The sequence below is a fragment of the Acinonyx jubatus genome, chromosome E3 (genome assembly GCF_027475565.1).
Source record: "Acinonyx jubatus isolate Ajub_Pintada_27869175 chromosome E3, VMU_Ajub_asm_v1.0, whole genome shotgun sequence".
Taxonomy (NCBI): Eukaryota; Metazoa; Chordata; class Mammalia; order Carnivora; family Felidae; genus Acinonyx; species Acinonyx jubatus.
The window spans coordinates 17,969,920-17,983,063 of NC_069398.1; the positions used below are offsets into that span (position 1 = coordinate 17,969,920).

At 56.7% G+C, this 13,144-nt stretch overlaps 1 protein-coding gene across 1 annotated transcript in view; it reads right to left on the minus strand.

Annotated features, from left to right (window-relative positions):
- ATP2A1 (ATPase sarcoplasmic/endoplasmic reticulum Ca2+ transporting 1) overlaps positions 1-12,882 on the minus strand; it is a 15,557-nt gene extending 2,675 nt beyond the window's left edge. The window contains 16 exon segments of the mRNA XM_027051079.2: positions 47-382; positions 1,082-1,300; positions 1,426-1,548; positions 3,113-3,244; positions 3,445-3,547; positions 3,816-3,904; positions 5,600-5,766; positions 5,958-6,255; positions 6,412-6,453; positions 6,455-6,498; positions 7,358-7,438; positions 9,375-9,513; positions 10,207-10,311; positions 11,718-11,800; positions 12,204-12,221; positions 12,565-12,882. Of these exon segments, the coding sequence (XP_026906880.1) occupies positions 47-382; positions 1,082-1,300; positions 1,426-1,548; positions 3,113-3,244; positions 3,445-3,547; positions 3,816-3,904; positions 5,600-5,766; positions 5,958-6,255; positions 6,412-6,453; positions 6,455-6,498; positions 7,358-7,438; positions 9,375-9,513; positions 10,207-10,311; positions 11,718-11,800; positions 12,204-12,221; positions 12,565-12,682 (2,097 nt within the window). The 5' untranslated portion in view covers positions 12,683-12,882.
- Positions 12,883-13,144: the final 262 nt, after the last annotated feature.

The window sequence follows — 13,144 nt, forward strand, 5'->3', positions numbered from 1 at the left end:
CGCCCATGCACGTGGGCCCCGCCGCGCAGCCCTGCCGTCCCCTCACCATGGCCGTGATCTCATCGTAGGACTGCAGATACTCCACGATCTTCGACTTATGGGAGGGCTCCACGCGGGCGAAGCAGCGGGCGCGACGGCAGGCCTCCCGCTGTTCCGCCAGGGGCAGGTCGTCAAACTCCCGGCCGGTGTAGGCTCGGTCAGCCACCTCCTCGTTCTCCCCAAAGATGCCGATTCGTCGGCAGATGGCAATGGCTGTGCCCTTGTTGTCCCCGGTGATCATGATGACTCGGATTCCGGCATCCCGGCACAGCTGAATAGAGCCCGTGACCTCCTTGCGGGGTGGGTCCAGCATGCCCACCACGCCGACAAATGTCAGGTCCGTCTGGGGAGACAGCAGAGAGCGACGGGGTTGGGGAAGGACTCGGAAAATGAGCTGGGGAGGAAGCTCAGGGGGAAATGGGGAGAAAGCTGACCCTGGGCCCGGTGTGTAAATCCCAGGGGGGCCTCAGAAGCCCAGGGGCAAGAGATCCTCCCTGTTTACACGTGCGCCTGCAGGCCTGACGCTGCCAAGCCCGTCGTCGCTGATAGACCGTGTGCATTTCGGGGCAAGAACTCGAGCTGAGAGGACAGTGGCTTCTGCCCTCAGGAGGGCCACTCAGTCTACAGCTTTGAGCAAATCCACGCTACCTGCTGGACCAAGGGGTCCCGTCTGGAAAACGAAGGGAGTGGACTTTGGTGCTATTGAGAGAGCCAGTCCACTGCAAGATAAGGCGCTTGCGCCAGAATTCAGGTCTATGCCCTGCTTCTCGAATCAGGAATACCTCACTCTGGAAACACATCGGCAGAACCAAGAATGCCCGGTGACCGAGTGGCTCTCTGTTCTGTCTGCAAGCGCCACGCCTCACTTCACACAGGTCCATGATCACAAGCAAAGTAGTACTGGACTAGGGGATTCCTAAGGTTCTTTCAGATTCTAGGTCCTGTCCTGTGATTCTAGGGCCCGTGCGAAGTAGGAAAGGACCGGGGCGGTGCAGGGGTGAGGCGGATGACTCTGGGGTGACGGGAGGCTTCGTCTGCTCACCTCGTACTCCATGAACCTGGCAGAGTCATCCAGGATCATCTCCTCTCGCTTCGGGGGGCTGTCCCGGGTGGCCAGGGCCAGGCAGCGCAGGGTATCCCGGCCAGTGCCCCACTCCTTGATCACGGACAGGATCTTGTCCTTCACCGGCCCTGTAATCGGCACGCGGGTGGTGCCAACTCGCACGTAGTTACAGCGGTCGATGACCCCCTCAGGGGCACCCTAGGAGACCAGAATGGCTCTCAGAGACTACTGTCTTTCTTCCAGGGCACAGTGACAGGGGGCAGGGATAGGAGAGGGCCTCGGGATTCGGAAGAGGAGGACCGAGGCACATTCTGATTTCTGACCTTGACAAACATCTTGTTACCCACGGCAGCCCGGGATTTGGCCGGGGAGCAATAGACAGACATGGACTTCCGGTCTCGGGAGAACTCCAGGGTAAATTCCTTCTTCATTAGCTGGCGGATCACCTGGGAGAGAGGAGACAGACAGGAAGAGGCCAGACATGAGGCTGGTGGAATCAGAACGATGATGTTGTGCCTGAAGGGCAGAGTCCCAGACCCCTTAAAACACAGTCAAAAAGGATCCGGAGGTCAGAGCAGATCCCAGGCTGTCTCAGACTGAAGCTCAGTCTGGTACCTACGGCACAAATGGAGAGAATTCCAAGGCTGCTGGGGCCACCTTCTTACAGCATACAGTTTAAAGCCCAGCAGAAACAGGAGGGCACAATATGGCACTATCTGGTAGAACTTTCCGTGATGATGGGAATGTTCTGTAATCTGACCCATCCAACATGGCACAGTTGAGCACGGTTATTGGGCATGGAAAATGTGGCTAGTGCAGGGGAAGAACTGGGTTTTTACTTTTATTTAATCTTAACTAATTCAAATGAAAATGACTACACGTGGGCTCCTAGAGACGTGTCATCAGACAACGCAGACCCAGTAGCCTGGCACGCTGTAACATGCACTCCACAAAATCAGTGAGAGCCTTTTTTCACCAGATGCATCATAGACACTTCAGAGTAACCCAGGAATGACAGTAACAATAAATAAGAGAGAAGCTGATGCTTATATTAAAGCAGCAATGAGCATTTTACATATACAAAAAACAGAAAAAAAGAATGAGTGAGGGGCGCCTGGGTGGCTCGGTCGGTTAAATGTCCAACTTTGGCTCAGGTTCGATCTCACCGGTCGTGAGTTTGAGCCCCTGCGTCAGGCTCTCTGCTGTCAGTGCAGAGCACACTTCACATGCTCTGTCCCCTCTCTCTCTGCCCCTCCCCTGCTTGCACACACATGCAAAAATAAATAAACATTTTAAAAATATTTCTTTCAAGGGGTGCCTGGGTGGCTCTTTCAGTTGGGTGTCCGACTTCAGCTCAGGTCATGATCTCACAGTCTGTGGATTCGAGCCCTGCGTTGGGCTCTGGGCTGACAGCTCAGAGCCTGGAGCCTGCTTTGGATTCTATGTCTCCCTCTCTCTCTGCCCCTCCCCTGCTCATGCTCTCTGTCTCTCTCTCTCTGTGTCTCTCAAAAATAAACGTTTAAAAAAAATTAAAAAAAAATATTTCTCTCAAAAATAATTTTTCTCTCTCAAAAATAAACATTTAAAAAAAAAGGAATGAGCGATGCTGAAAACACAATATAGAAGAGGAACTTGATATACACATTAAGTAAATATTAATCCATAGAATGGAGTTTGTTCATCTGGACAAGGGGAAGCACCGCGATGGAGGGCTTGTGCTTTGTGTGCCCAGCTCCGTCCCTTCCACCTAGGGACACGCAGGAGGAAGTGCCATCCAGGGGCGCTGCAGTTGGCGGTGGAAAGTCCAGGGGCAGGAGGTTCCACCCAGAGCCAGCCTGGCCAAGAAAAGCTGTGGAAAGGCCATCTGCTTGTGCTGACTGGGGTCCCGGCATGGGGCACAAGGCCCTGCCGGGCCGGACCGGGGGCCTCTGTGTCCTGAGGTTCCCTGGATCCTGGCCTGTGCAAGCCGGGGTGAAGGAGGACCCCACGGGAGGCAGCGTGCAGACTCACTGAGTTGCAGGCGTTGGCCCGCTCCACTTTTGAGAGGCTCCTCACGTCTGTGCTGAACACATTCATCTTCTCCACCAGGGTGGTGAGCGCCGTCTCTGTTGCCTCACCCACCTTCTCGTAAACACCTTTGGCCTGAGAGGACAGAGGAGGAAGAGCAAGTAGGTGCCCTGTGCTCCCGGCCCCTCGCTCCCACCTCTCGCGCCCGCCGTCCCCCTTCCACCCAGGCCAGGACAGGACTCGGGACAAGGCAGGCCCTTCCCCTGTGGCCTGCTGAGGAGGCCTGAGTCAGTGGGAAGGGGGTGGAGGGGCTGCCTCTGGTGTGGAGAGGTTACCTCGTTGAAGTCCAAGGAGGAGTCATTGCAGAGGGCACAAATGGTGGCCAACTCCACCAGCCCATCATACTGCCCTGAGCGGACTGGCTTATCATTCTTCAAGCTGGCAGCGGGGCAGGGAGGAAGGAAGGAAAAGAGACAGGGAGAGAAGAACAGGGACTGAGATGCAGAGAGAACGTGGGGAAAGCGGCAAGGGACAGTCAGGGACACGGCGACTGACATGGAGGTCAGGTGGGAAAGAGAACAAGGTTGGGGCAGAAGAGGAGACGAGAAGAAGGACAAAACTAGAGGCAGGGCCCCAGGGAGAGAAGTGGAGGGTGTGTGTCTGGGGGGTGGCGAGAAGCTAAGGGGAGAGCTTTGGGGGGACTTACACCTCTCCTTCTGGAGCGTAAGTGGAACCAGTGATGGAGAACTCGTTCAGGACACAGATGTTTCCGTCCACCTTGTCGATAATAAACATCTACAGGGAGAAGGGCAGGCGCACAGAGGTCTGTCACCATCCCCGAAGGCCAGTGCCCTGTCCCATGCTCACAGACTAATGGGAGACTCCTGGCTGCTTGCCTCCCCTCTCCTGGTACTCCCTTGCCACCATTCTCCGGGTTCAGCGTTAGTGGCCCGAAAATAAGTCATTGGTTTCTGCAGGCCACCACTGGAGGCTCCTTCAGATCAGTTAATAAAAAGCGACCTGCACGGTAAAAGGTGCTTGCGGCCAGATCTTCCAGTTTTGCAGGAAGAGCCAGAAAGTCAGGTTATTTGCCTGTGCCATCTCCAGACTTTCAAATGAGGGCAATCAATTCATTTTTAGGGAACAGGACAGGAGCCCAGTTGCAGAAGCCTGCGGTCTGGCTTTGAAGCCTGGGCTCTGGAAGGTCCCAGAGAGGAGCAAGCCTGCTCTGAGCTATAGCCAGCGGGGAAAGGATGGGGCTAAAGACGAGTTCCGAGATAAAGCGGTTCTGTGGTCAAGTTAAATTTGCAAAACTCTGGGTTAAAGAAAGCGGAATCCACCCTCTTGACGGTCAGCGTTCTCCAAGGCTTTCAAATGCCAGCAAGCATGTGCGTGTCCCCAAAGGAGCTAAGGGTACAGCTGTCCTCGCCTGACCACACGGCCCTCGATTCTCAGAACAATTTATTCTTCCTGGATATGCCAGCCCCCGGAACTCTGCTTAGAGCCGGGGTTCTCTGCCTGGGGTCCATGAATGAGACCTCCGACCCCAACCCTCTGCCAAGAGGTCTGTGAACTTTGATGGCAAAACAAAAAACAAAAAACAAAAACAAAGAACCTCTCTTATTTTCTGACATTGAGCATTTCCTTCCAATGATGAATGCAGGCAATGGACCACATCAGTATTAGCAACAGCCGTGCCTTTGCCACCAGTGTGATCACAGATACTTTCCTATCAGGCTGCATTGCTGCAGAACCCTCACAATAGCATCTCTGCTCATCGCGGCTTCCTGCTACTTAATGCGTTAGTTCCAAAGCCTGTGTGTGACCAAATCACAAATTTGTTTTTAAAATGTTTTGGTAACTGTATTGCAATCACCGGTTTCCCTGTAACCGGATGCATTTTTTTAAACAGAATCCTATGTACTTTCTTTTCTACATTTCAACTGTTGTCCATACTGCCAAAGAGTCTGAGGTACAGAAAAAAGGAAGAGCCCGGGGAGCCTGGGAGGCTCAATTGATAAAGCGTCAGATTCTTGGTTTCGGCTCAGGTCATGATCTCGTGGTTCGTGAACACTGACAGTGCAGAGCCTGCTTGGGATTCTCTTTCTTTCCCTCTCTCTATCCCCCACCACCGCCCCTCCCCTGCTCATGCTCTCTCTCTCTCTCTTTCTCAAAAGTAAATAAAGAAAAAAGAAAGGAAGGAAAAGAAAAGAAGAGAAAAGAGAAAGAAAAGATTAAGAGCCCTGGTTTAGGAAATGCTGTTCAAGATTCGTGTGGCCATGGAGGACCATTCTAGCAGGTGGGGTGAGCAGAGGGGTCTCTCTCAGCCTTTTTCGCAGCTGGCCGATCACACTCTACCTGCCCTCTGAGCATTTGTTTCCCCGGCCAGAATGAGAAGCTGCCAGTGAGGAAGGGGTAACCCCATCTTTGAAGGGCTCATTTCATCCCAAAGGCAGTCTTCGGAGAGGGAGCTGCCCCCCCTTCCCTGACCTTGCAGACAGACATCTGGTTGGTGGTGAGGGTGCCCGTCTTGTCGGAACAGATGACGGAGGTGCAGCCCAGAGTCTCCACGGAGGGCAGGCTCCTCACGATTGCATTTTTCTTTGCCATCCGCCGGGTGCCCAAGGCCAGGCAGGTGGTGATGACCGCAGGAAGGCCTGTGGGGAGGAAGAGGAAGGAGTGAGGACTCAGTGACAGGGAGAGAGGGAGACCTTGTGTGGTAGGCTGAATAATAGCTCCCAAAGCAATCAGGTCCCGATCCCTGGAACCTGTAAACGTTACCCTACTTGGAAAAGGGGTCTTTGCAGATTAGATTAGCAGATGGGAGGAGAGAGAGAGCTCGCCATACCTTCTGGGATTGCGGCCACAGCCAGGGCCACGGCAATCTTAAAGTAGTAGATGGCACCCCGCAACCAGGAGCCGCCGTGGACGGGATCGTTGAAATGGCCGATGTTGATGAGCCAGACGGCCACACAGATGAGGGAGATGACCTTGGAGAGCTGCTCCCCAAACTCATCCAGCTTCTGCTGCAGAGGGGTTTTGTCCTGTTCCGTGGCAGCCATCTGGTCACGGATCTTCCCAATCTCGGTGCTCACACCAGTAGTGGCCACGATGCCTAAGGCCTTGCCAGCTGCGATGTTGGTACCCTGAGAGAGTGAATGAGAGGCGAGGAATCAGGCGAGAGGAGACCCTCACGCTGCATCCTCCGAACTGCGGGCCTCATCTCTTCTCATGCCGCCATGTCCCTCCCACACCGGGGGCCTCTGGCTTGAGCACACGACAGCTGGCCCTGCATGGCTCACCGAGAAAAGCATGTTCTTCTTATCCTGGTTGACAGCTCGGGGGGTCAGGAACAGGGTCTGTGTGCTTGATGACAGATACGGACTCGCCTGTGGAGAAGGAGCCAAGGGGTTTTCAGATGACATCATGTCCTTCTCCCATCCTTCCCGCCCCTAACTCCCGCCCTGCTTGGCAGGACAGGGCCTGGTAAGGACCGAGCAGCAGTTCTGGGGGACGTCTGAACTCTGGAAAAAGCGATGGGAAATCCATCGCACTTAGAGTAAAAGTTGACCTGAGTCCCAGCTTAACCACTTACAAGCTGCATAAACTGGGATCTCTTAACCTCTGTTCCTCTGTAAAATGGAGGCAATATATATATAGACTTCAGAACAGGGTCTTGGCGAACGTCGAACGAGCTGACGTATGTGAAGGTGCACAGTCAACGACAGAGCACGTTCTTGGGAAGGAGACGTCCCTACCGTGCCTCCCTCACCCCACTGGGCAGGGGCTCAGGGAGCTGCCCCGGGCCGGCCCATCCTTGCCTCTTTGGCCCACAGGGAAAGCTCACTGGCTCTTCACCCTCCCTCTCCCAGTGGAGAAACAGAAGCAGCTGTGGTTTTAACCATCCAGACCCTCCGTCATATCCTAGAATCTATGGTTCCTCACTTGGGGGTTTTTGAGGGAACGGGAGAGTTCTCTGGGTGTCTGAATGCCCATGAGGAAGGACGGGGTCAATGACCATCTGGAGAGTGGACCATCAGCATAAACATCCTGCCCTCTCCCATGACCCCTTGTTTCAGGCTTGCGACAGTGAACAAAGCTGAGCCACTCTGAGTGGGTCGTGTTGCTGGGTGTTCTCTGTCATCCACCTGGAATTTCCTCCCTGTGTGTCCCCTCAGCTCCCCGCCTCATCAAATCCTCCCCCCCCCCACCCCTGCATGAAGCATCCTCCCACCCAGGCCCCCGGACCCGTCAGGATGGACTGGTCAACCCGGAGGGTGGTGGATTTGATGGACAGGATCCGGATATCTGCAGGCACTTTGTCGCCCACTGTGGGAAGAGCAGACAAGAGTGAAGTCAGTTGAGGAAGGAGTTTTCTTCCTTCCCAAGAAAAGCCCAATCTTCATCTGATTACCTTACCTCGTCCTTCGGGTCGCCAGGGCTGGGTGCCCACCCTGGGCTTGTGTCAGGCCCTTGGTGTGGGTTGCTGAAGCCCTAGCAAGCACCCCCCCCCAACATTCATTCCAATTGCCCCCTTGTCGCTTTTCTCCCCCTGGGGCTGTGAGCCCGTGAGTGGGCCCTGGGCACTGCCTGGCACTTAGCACGTGCTGGATAACGTGCACCGAGTAGCCAAAAGGAAAATTAGGAATGGTCCAGTTGTGTAACGGGACAGCAAAACAGAGAGGGAAACAAGAGGGAGAAAAGTGAGGAGAGAAGGGCAAGAAAAGAACTGAAGAAAACGGTAAATTTGAGGGACGCACATCCGGGGGAGAGAATGCCATGGAATCATGGGGCAGGGGAACAACAAGAAACGGGAGAAAACATGGAAATTGAGAAAATCAGTGTCAAGCAGGACAAAAGCTGGAGCAAGGGGGAAGGGGGAGAAGGGGAGAAGCAGGAGGAGAGGGAGGAGCCGCAGGGGCAGAGGGCGCAGGTCCAGCAGGGCCTGGCGGAGGCCGCACGACTGCACGCACGTTAGAAACCCGCCAGGCCCTGGTCTGAGCACCTGAGGGAAGGCAGGAAGCCTCGGTGAGTGAGCTGGGGAGATGATGGGAGAGCAGGGGAGGTCTGCAGGAAACAAGGAATAGCGGGTGGGCTGGGGAAAGCCGAGCGAGCAAGCGTGGGGCAGGCCATGGGAGATCCACGGGGGTGGGTCAGTACGGGGAAACCACCTCGTGGGTGGGCTGACAAGGCGGGTAACGCCCCCCTGGACTTCAGGGCCTCTGGGGAGGCTAATCACCCCCCAGAGGCTCTGCTAATCCCGCCTGGTCCCACAGATGGTACTGGGGAACAGGGTTCGGGGGGCCGTTTCCCTTTCCCTGTTTCTAGGGTCCCTCCTCCTATGCCGGAGGAAGCTGACGGAGGAGGGAGGAGGTGGCCACGGAGTTGGGCGGGACACCCTGTCACCCAAGCCCCAGCGATATTTATAGACGTTCATGGCGCTGACTCCAAACTGTCACCGTGGCAGGGCGGCCCTGTAATGGCGCAGCGGGGTCTTCAGCCCGCCCTCCCTCCCTCTCCCCAGGTTGCCCATGGTGGCAACTTGGGAGTCTTGTGGAAGGAAGGAGGCCTAGATCCATCCCCCTATGCCAGGGCCCTAGAGATGTGGGAAGGCCTGTGCGGGGCCAATATAAAAACCGCTGAAGGGGGCAGAATCCCAGTAATCTTAGCCACCCGGCCCCCACCCCTCCCTGGTCAGGCATTAAGTGTCCCTCACCGGAGAGGCGGGGCCCCTCCTTGAGCTCCCTCCTCCCAGGTCCCGTGCTCCCTGCTGGGCCCTGAGTTTCCCTTACATGGTTGGGGGCTTGAACCTCCGGCCCCCCTCCTCCCTTCTACCCTCACTCCTTCCCCTTCAAGAGGCCTCAAGGGCACTGAGAGGTCAAGATTTAAAGCTGACCAAGCTTGGGGGTGGGTGGAAGGAGCGGGAAGCCAGGCTTCGGGAGGGGGGTGGAGACGGGGCCATTGGCAGGGACTAGGTTCCACCTGTTGCTTGCAAGTGCTGGGTGAGAGGAGGGGGAGCAAGGGGTCCGCCTGGAGCGTCAGGGACAGGACTGGCTGTTCCTGCTGAGACTCTGACGGGGAGGGGTGCTGTGGCCACAGTGCCCTGGGGTGACCTCCTGAGGAGTCTGGGAAGGAGAGGCAAAAGTTCCACCATCCTGGCTACCTCCCGGACACCAGAATCAGCGGCCCCCACCCTCAACATACACATCCTCCCTGTCTTGAACTCAAGGCCTCCCTTCCTGGACCACTCACTCCCATCACTCACCAGCCACCTCCACAATGTCCCCGGGCACAATGTCCCGAGCCTTGATCCTCTGTACTGTCTTGCGGTCAGCCCGGTAGACTTTCCCCATCTCGGGTTCATATTCCTTCAGAGCCTCAATGGCATTCTCTGCATTACGCTCCTGGAGGGACAGGGTGGAGGAGAGGAGGGTCATCAGAGGGAGGAAGGTTGTAGAAGGGGAGGGGACTGGCTGGGGAGGATTAGGGTCAGGGGCCAGAGTCCTCGGAGAAACAGGGACAGGACAGAGGAAGAGCAGGTTATGCAGCCCTGACTTCTGGCATAGGGGAGTAAGACACACCTACCACGTGAAGGTAGGTGTGTGTGTCGAGGAAACTGTCACTTATGGCTGAAAACAGGTAAGGATGTTCAGAGGAGAGAAGAAAAGAGAATCAAAGAAAATCTGAAAGCAAGGGGCAGGAAAAGTAGAGGGTGGTAAGGTAAGAAGGAAAATCAAACTACATTTATTGAGCTGCTACTATATGCCAGGCACGGGGCTGGCTACTTCACACTCATCCTGGTACATTTCACCACAACTCTGAGGGACAGGATTGTTAACCCCACTTTATGGATGAGGAAACTGAGGCTGAGAGAGGTGAAGGAACTTGCCTGGGTTATCCAGCCAGCAAGTGACAGTGGGAACACCAGTCTCCCCCCCCCCCCCCTTTCCCACACTCCATCCCCTTTCCAAACCTGGCATTAGGAACAGAGAACAAGGCAAGCCCAGAGGAAGTGACGGAGGAGGAGGAGACTGGGAGGGAGGATGGCTTCATGTTTAGTGTCAGGATGTAACAACTGAGGCGGGGTCACTGCTAACCTGCCAAACCCCCACGATGGCATTGGCAATGAGGATCAAGAGGATGACAAAGGGTTCAACAAAGGCAGTGATGGTCTCTTCACCTTCCTCGAACCAGGCCAGCACCTGGGAGCAGGGGAAGGGAGAATAACAGGTGATATAGCCCCCCGAACACATAAAGAAAGGCAGTGAGGCTGCAAAAGTGTGCAGGAGGCAACAGGGCTGGGCATCACGCGGGTACTGCAGCCCCGCATGTCTGAGGTCCTACGCGCTCCAAAGTGCAGACTCACAGGGGCACAGCCACTGCTGTTATGCAGCGGGAATGTGCAGGTGTAGACGTGTACAGCTCGGGGTTTAACTGGGAATGCTTTCGGATTTCCCTGGCCGAGCTGTTGGCCTGGAAACAAAGCTCGCAGGACACCCAGGCCAGCGACCCCCCACAACCACATCCATCCCATGGGAGACAAAACTCCACAGGGAAAACCCTGTGGTCCTCGCAGACGCTGCCCCCCCCCCCGCCCCCTCCCCCCCGCCAGCCCTCCCCAACAGCCCAAGGCAGGGAAGCTCCAATTTCATGAGGGAGCAGGAGGGGGGATAGTGTTACGGGGCCTCCTGTACACACCCCACCCCAGCTGTTGCCACTGCCGGGCAACAGCTACAGGCAAATGTCAAGGAGCAAATCTGAGAAGGGAGAAGGGAGGCCCTGCCAGCTAGTACTCAGGGGCCTCCAGGGCCTCCATGACGGAGAGCAGGGGACAGGGAGACATCTTGGCCCCCAGTCTTGTCTTCCAGCAGGACTAAGATGTTAAGGAAGAAACTCTAAAAGATGGGCTGCTGGAGTGCTCGGTGTCGAGGGGGGCTCCTGGGCCAGACAGGTGTTGGTCCTGCCGCTAGGAGGGGCCCGGCGAGGGCGAGTAAGGTCAGGCCAGCGGGGTGAAGGGGGGAGGGGGGGCCCCAGGAGTCCCAGTCTGGACAGCGGCCGGCAGCGAAGCCCGGAGACAGGTAAGGGGTCCGGCTGGGCCTTCTGGCACATCTGGGGGCACCCTCACACCAGCAGCTCTTTCCCGCCTCTGGGAGGGAGTCTTTGCCCTGACCAATCGGCGCCGAGAGGGCGGGGCAGGGGGGCCAGGAGGCTCGGGGATTGGTGGAGCGGCCGTGCGCCCCGGGGCATGCCGGGAGCGGCGGTGGCCTGAGCGCAGCCGTGTCTGAGCCCTGAGCCGGGGAGCCCAGCGTTTGGGGGGGGTAACCCGAGCCCTCGAAGCCCTTGAAGCTGCGGGGGTGGCTTAGCTTCAGTGTTTTGGCCGAGAACACCCTTAAAGCTTAAAATAAAACCTGCCTGTGGGGTGTGGGGAGGACCGAGGCGTATGCGCATCAGCACGCCCCCCCCCCCCCCTCCTCGGCTCTGGTTTGGGGAACAGGATGCCGAGGGCTTGGACCAGAGGGGCCGGAGCCCCCCCCCCCCCGCCGCCCCGTGGATGCTCCAGATCCCCGACCCACACCCCGGCCGGCCCCAGATGCCCTCCCACACTTACGAAGGAAATGCAGGCGGCCAGGAGAAGGATCCGCACCAGGAGGTCTTCAAACTGCTCTATCACCAACTCCCACAGGGACTTCCCTGGGAGAAGAGGCAGGGGAGGGGGCCCCCACGGTTAAGGTCTGGTGGATGAATGGCTGGGACTCCAGGTGCAGGCTGGGATCCAGGGGCCGAGAGTGGCCTGATTTCCACAGCCTAAGCAGGAAGGTTCTGGGGGTGATGGGCAAGCCGCTTGGTACTGAGAGAAGGACTGAGGGAGCTCGCCAGGAGTCCAGAAACAGGCTCCCCAAAGTTGTGGTTAGTTGTTCAAGGGCTGGAGGCCTCACAGAGAAAGTACCTGGAAACTCCTGCCCCCAGCCAGCTTTTATTTAACCTTTGGGGAGGGTATTTGCCCCAGGAGTCAGTCGGGAGAAGGTGGGGAGGAGGGAGTGGGGGGTGTGGGGAGGAGTGTCATTAAGAGAGTCCAGAGATTCCAGTAACTTACCTTCCTCAGCAGGGAGCTCTACCCAGGGAAAAAGAAGAAAAAGACACATTCATTTGGGGCTCAGTCTGATGCCCCCCCCCCCCCAGGATTCTGTGGCTAAGGTAAGAGAATCAGGTCACCAAAAGGGCATCTGAGGTTCACCAAGGTCATCCCAGAAAACCTCCCAAAACTCAGGGCCTCAGGGACCCTGTTTTGTCAGTATCCTCTTAATCCCTGCAGTCACCGGACCATGGCCAACCTCTTCCCTGAGGTACTCGGGAGGGAGAGACTCCAGTGTGTCTAAGTGTGTGAGTGTGTGTCTATGTCTGTGTTGTGGGGGAGCAAGAGGGCGTTACCAGCCTTTCATCTAAGAGACACTTACCATTGGGGCCGTATTTCTCTAGGTGCCGCTTCACTTGGTCCGGCGTCAGGCCTGTAGTCTCGCTCACCCCAAAATAGGCCAGACATTCTTCTGTGGTCTTGGAGTGTGCAGCCTCCATTGTGCTCCCTTCCTGGGGGCCAGGGGGCGGTGTGCTCCTTCTGGGGAGTTCTCACGCGTTGGGGGTCTTCCTCAGTGCGTCCAACTGCCTGTTTGTCTGGGTTTCTTGTTTTTTCTCTCCTGCCCCCCCCAGGATTTTCTTCCCTCCACGAAGCTCTGACCCCCGTCCCACTTGCAGCAGCCGGCCACCCCCCCAGCCCCCAGCTGGTCCTTATGAGGGAGTAGGGGGGGCCAGGCTCCCCCCGCCCAGATCAGGGATTGGCTGGCTAAGACTCCGGCAGGAGGGGTCAGAAGAGAGATATTTCTGCTGACAGAGGGGGAACAGTGGGGCTGCAGCCTGAGATGTCACTCATGAGGGAAGCTAAGGTGGCCCCAGCCCCAGGGAAGGGGGGGGGGCAGGGAAAGACTTCACTTTCTGTCTTCTGCTGACCCCTCCCCCAATTGCCTGGACTTCCATGGTTGT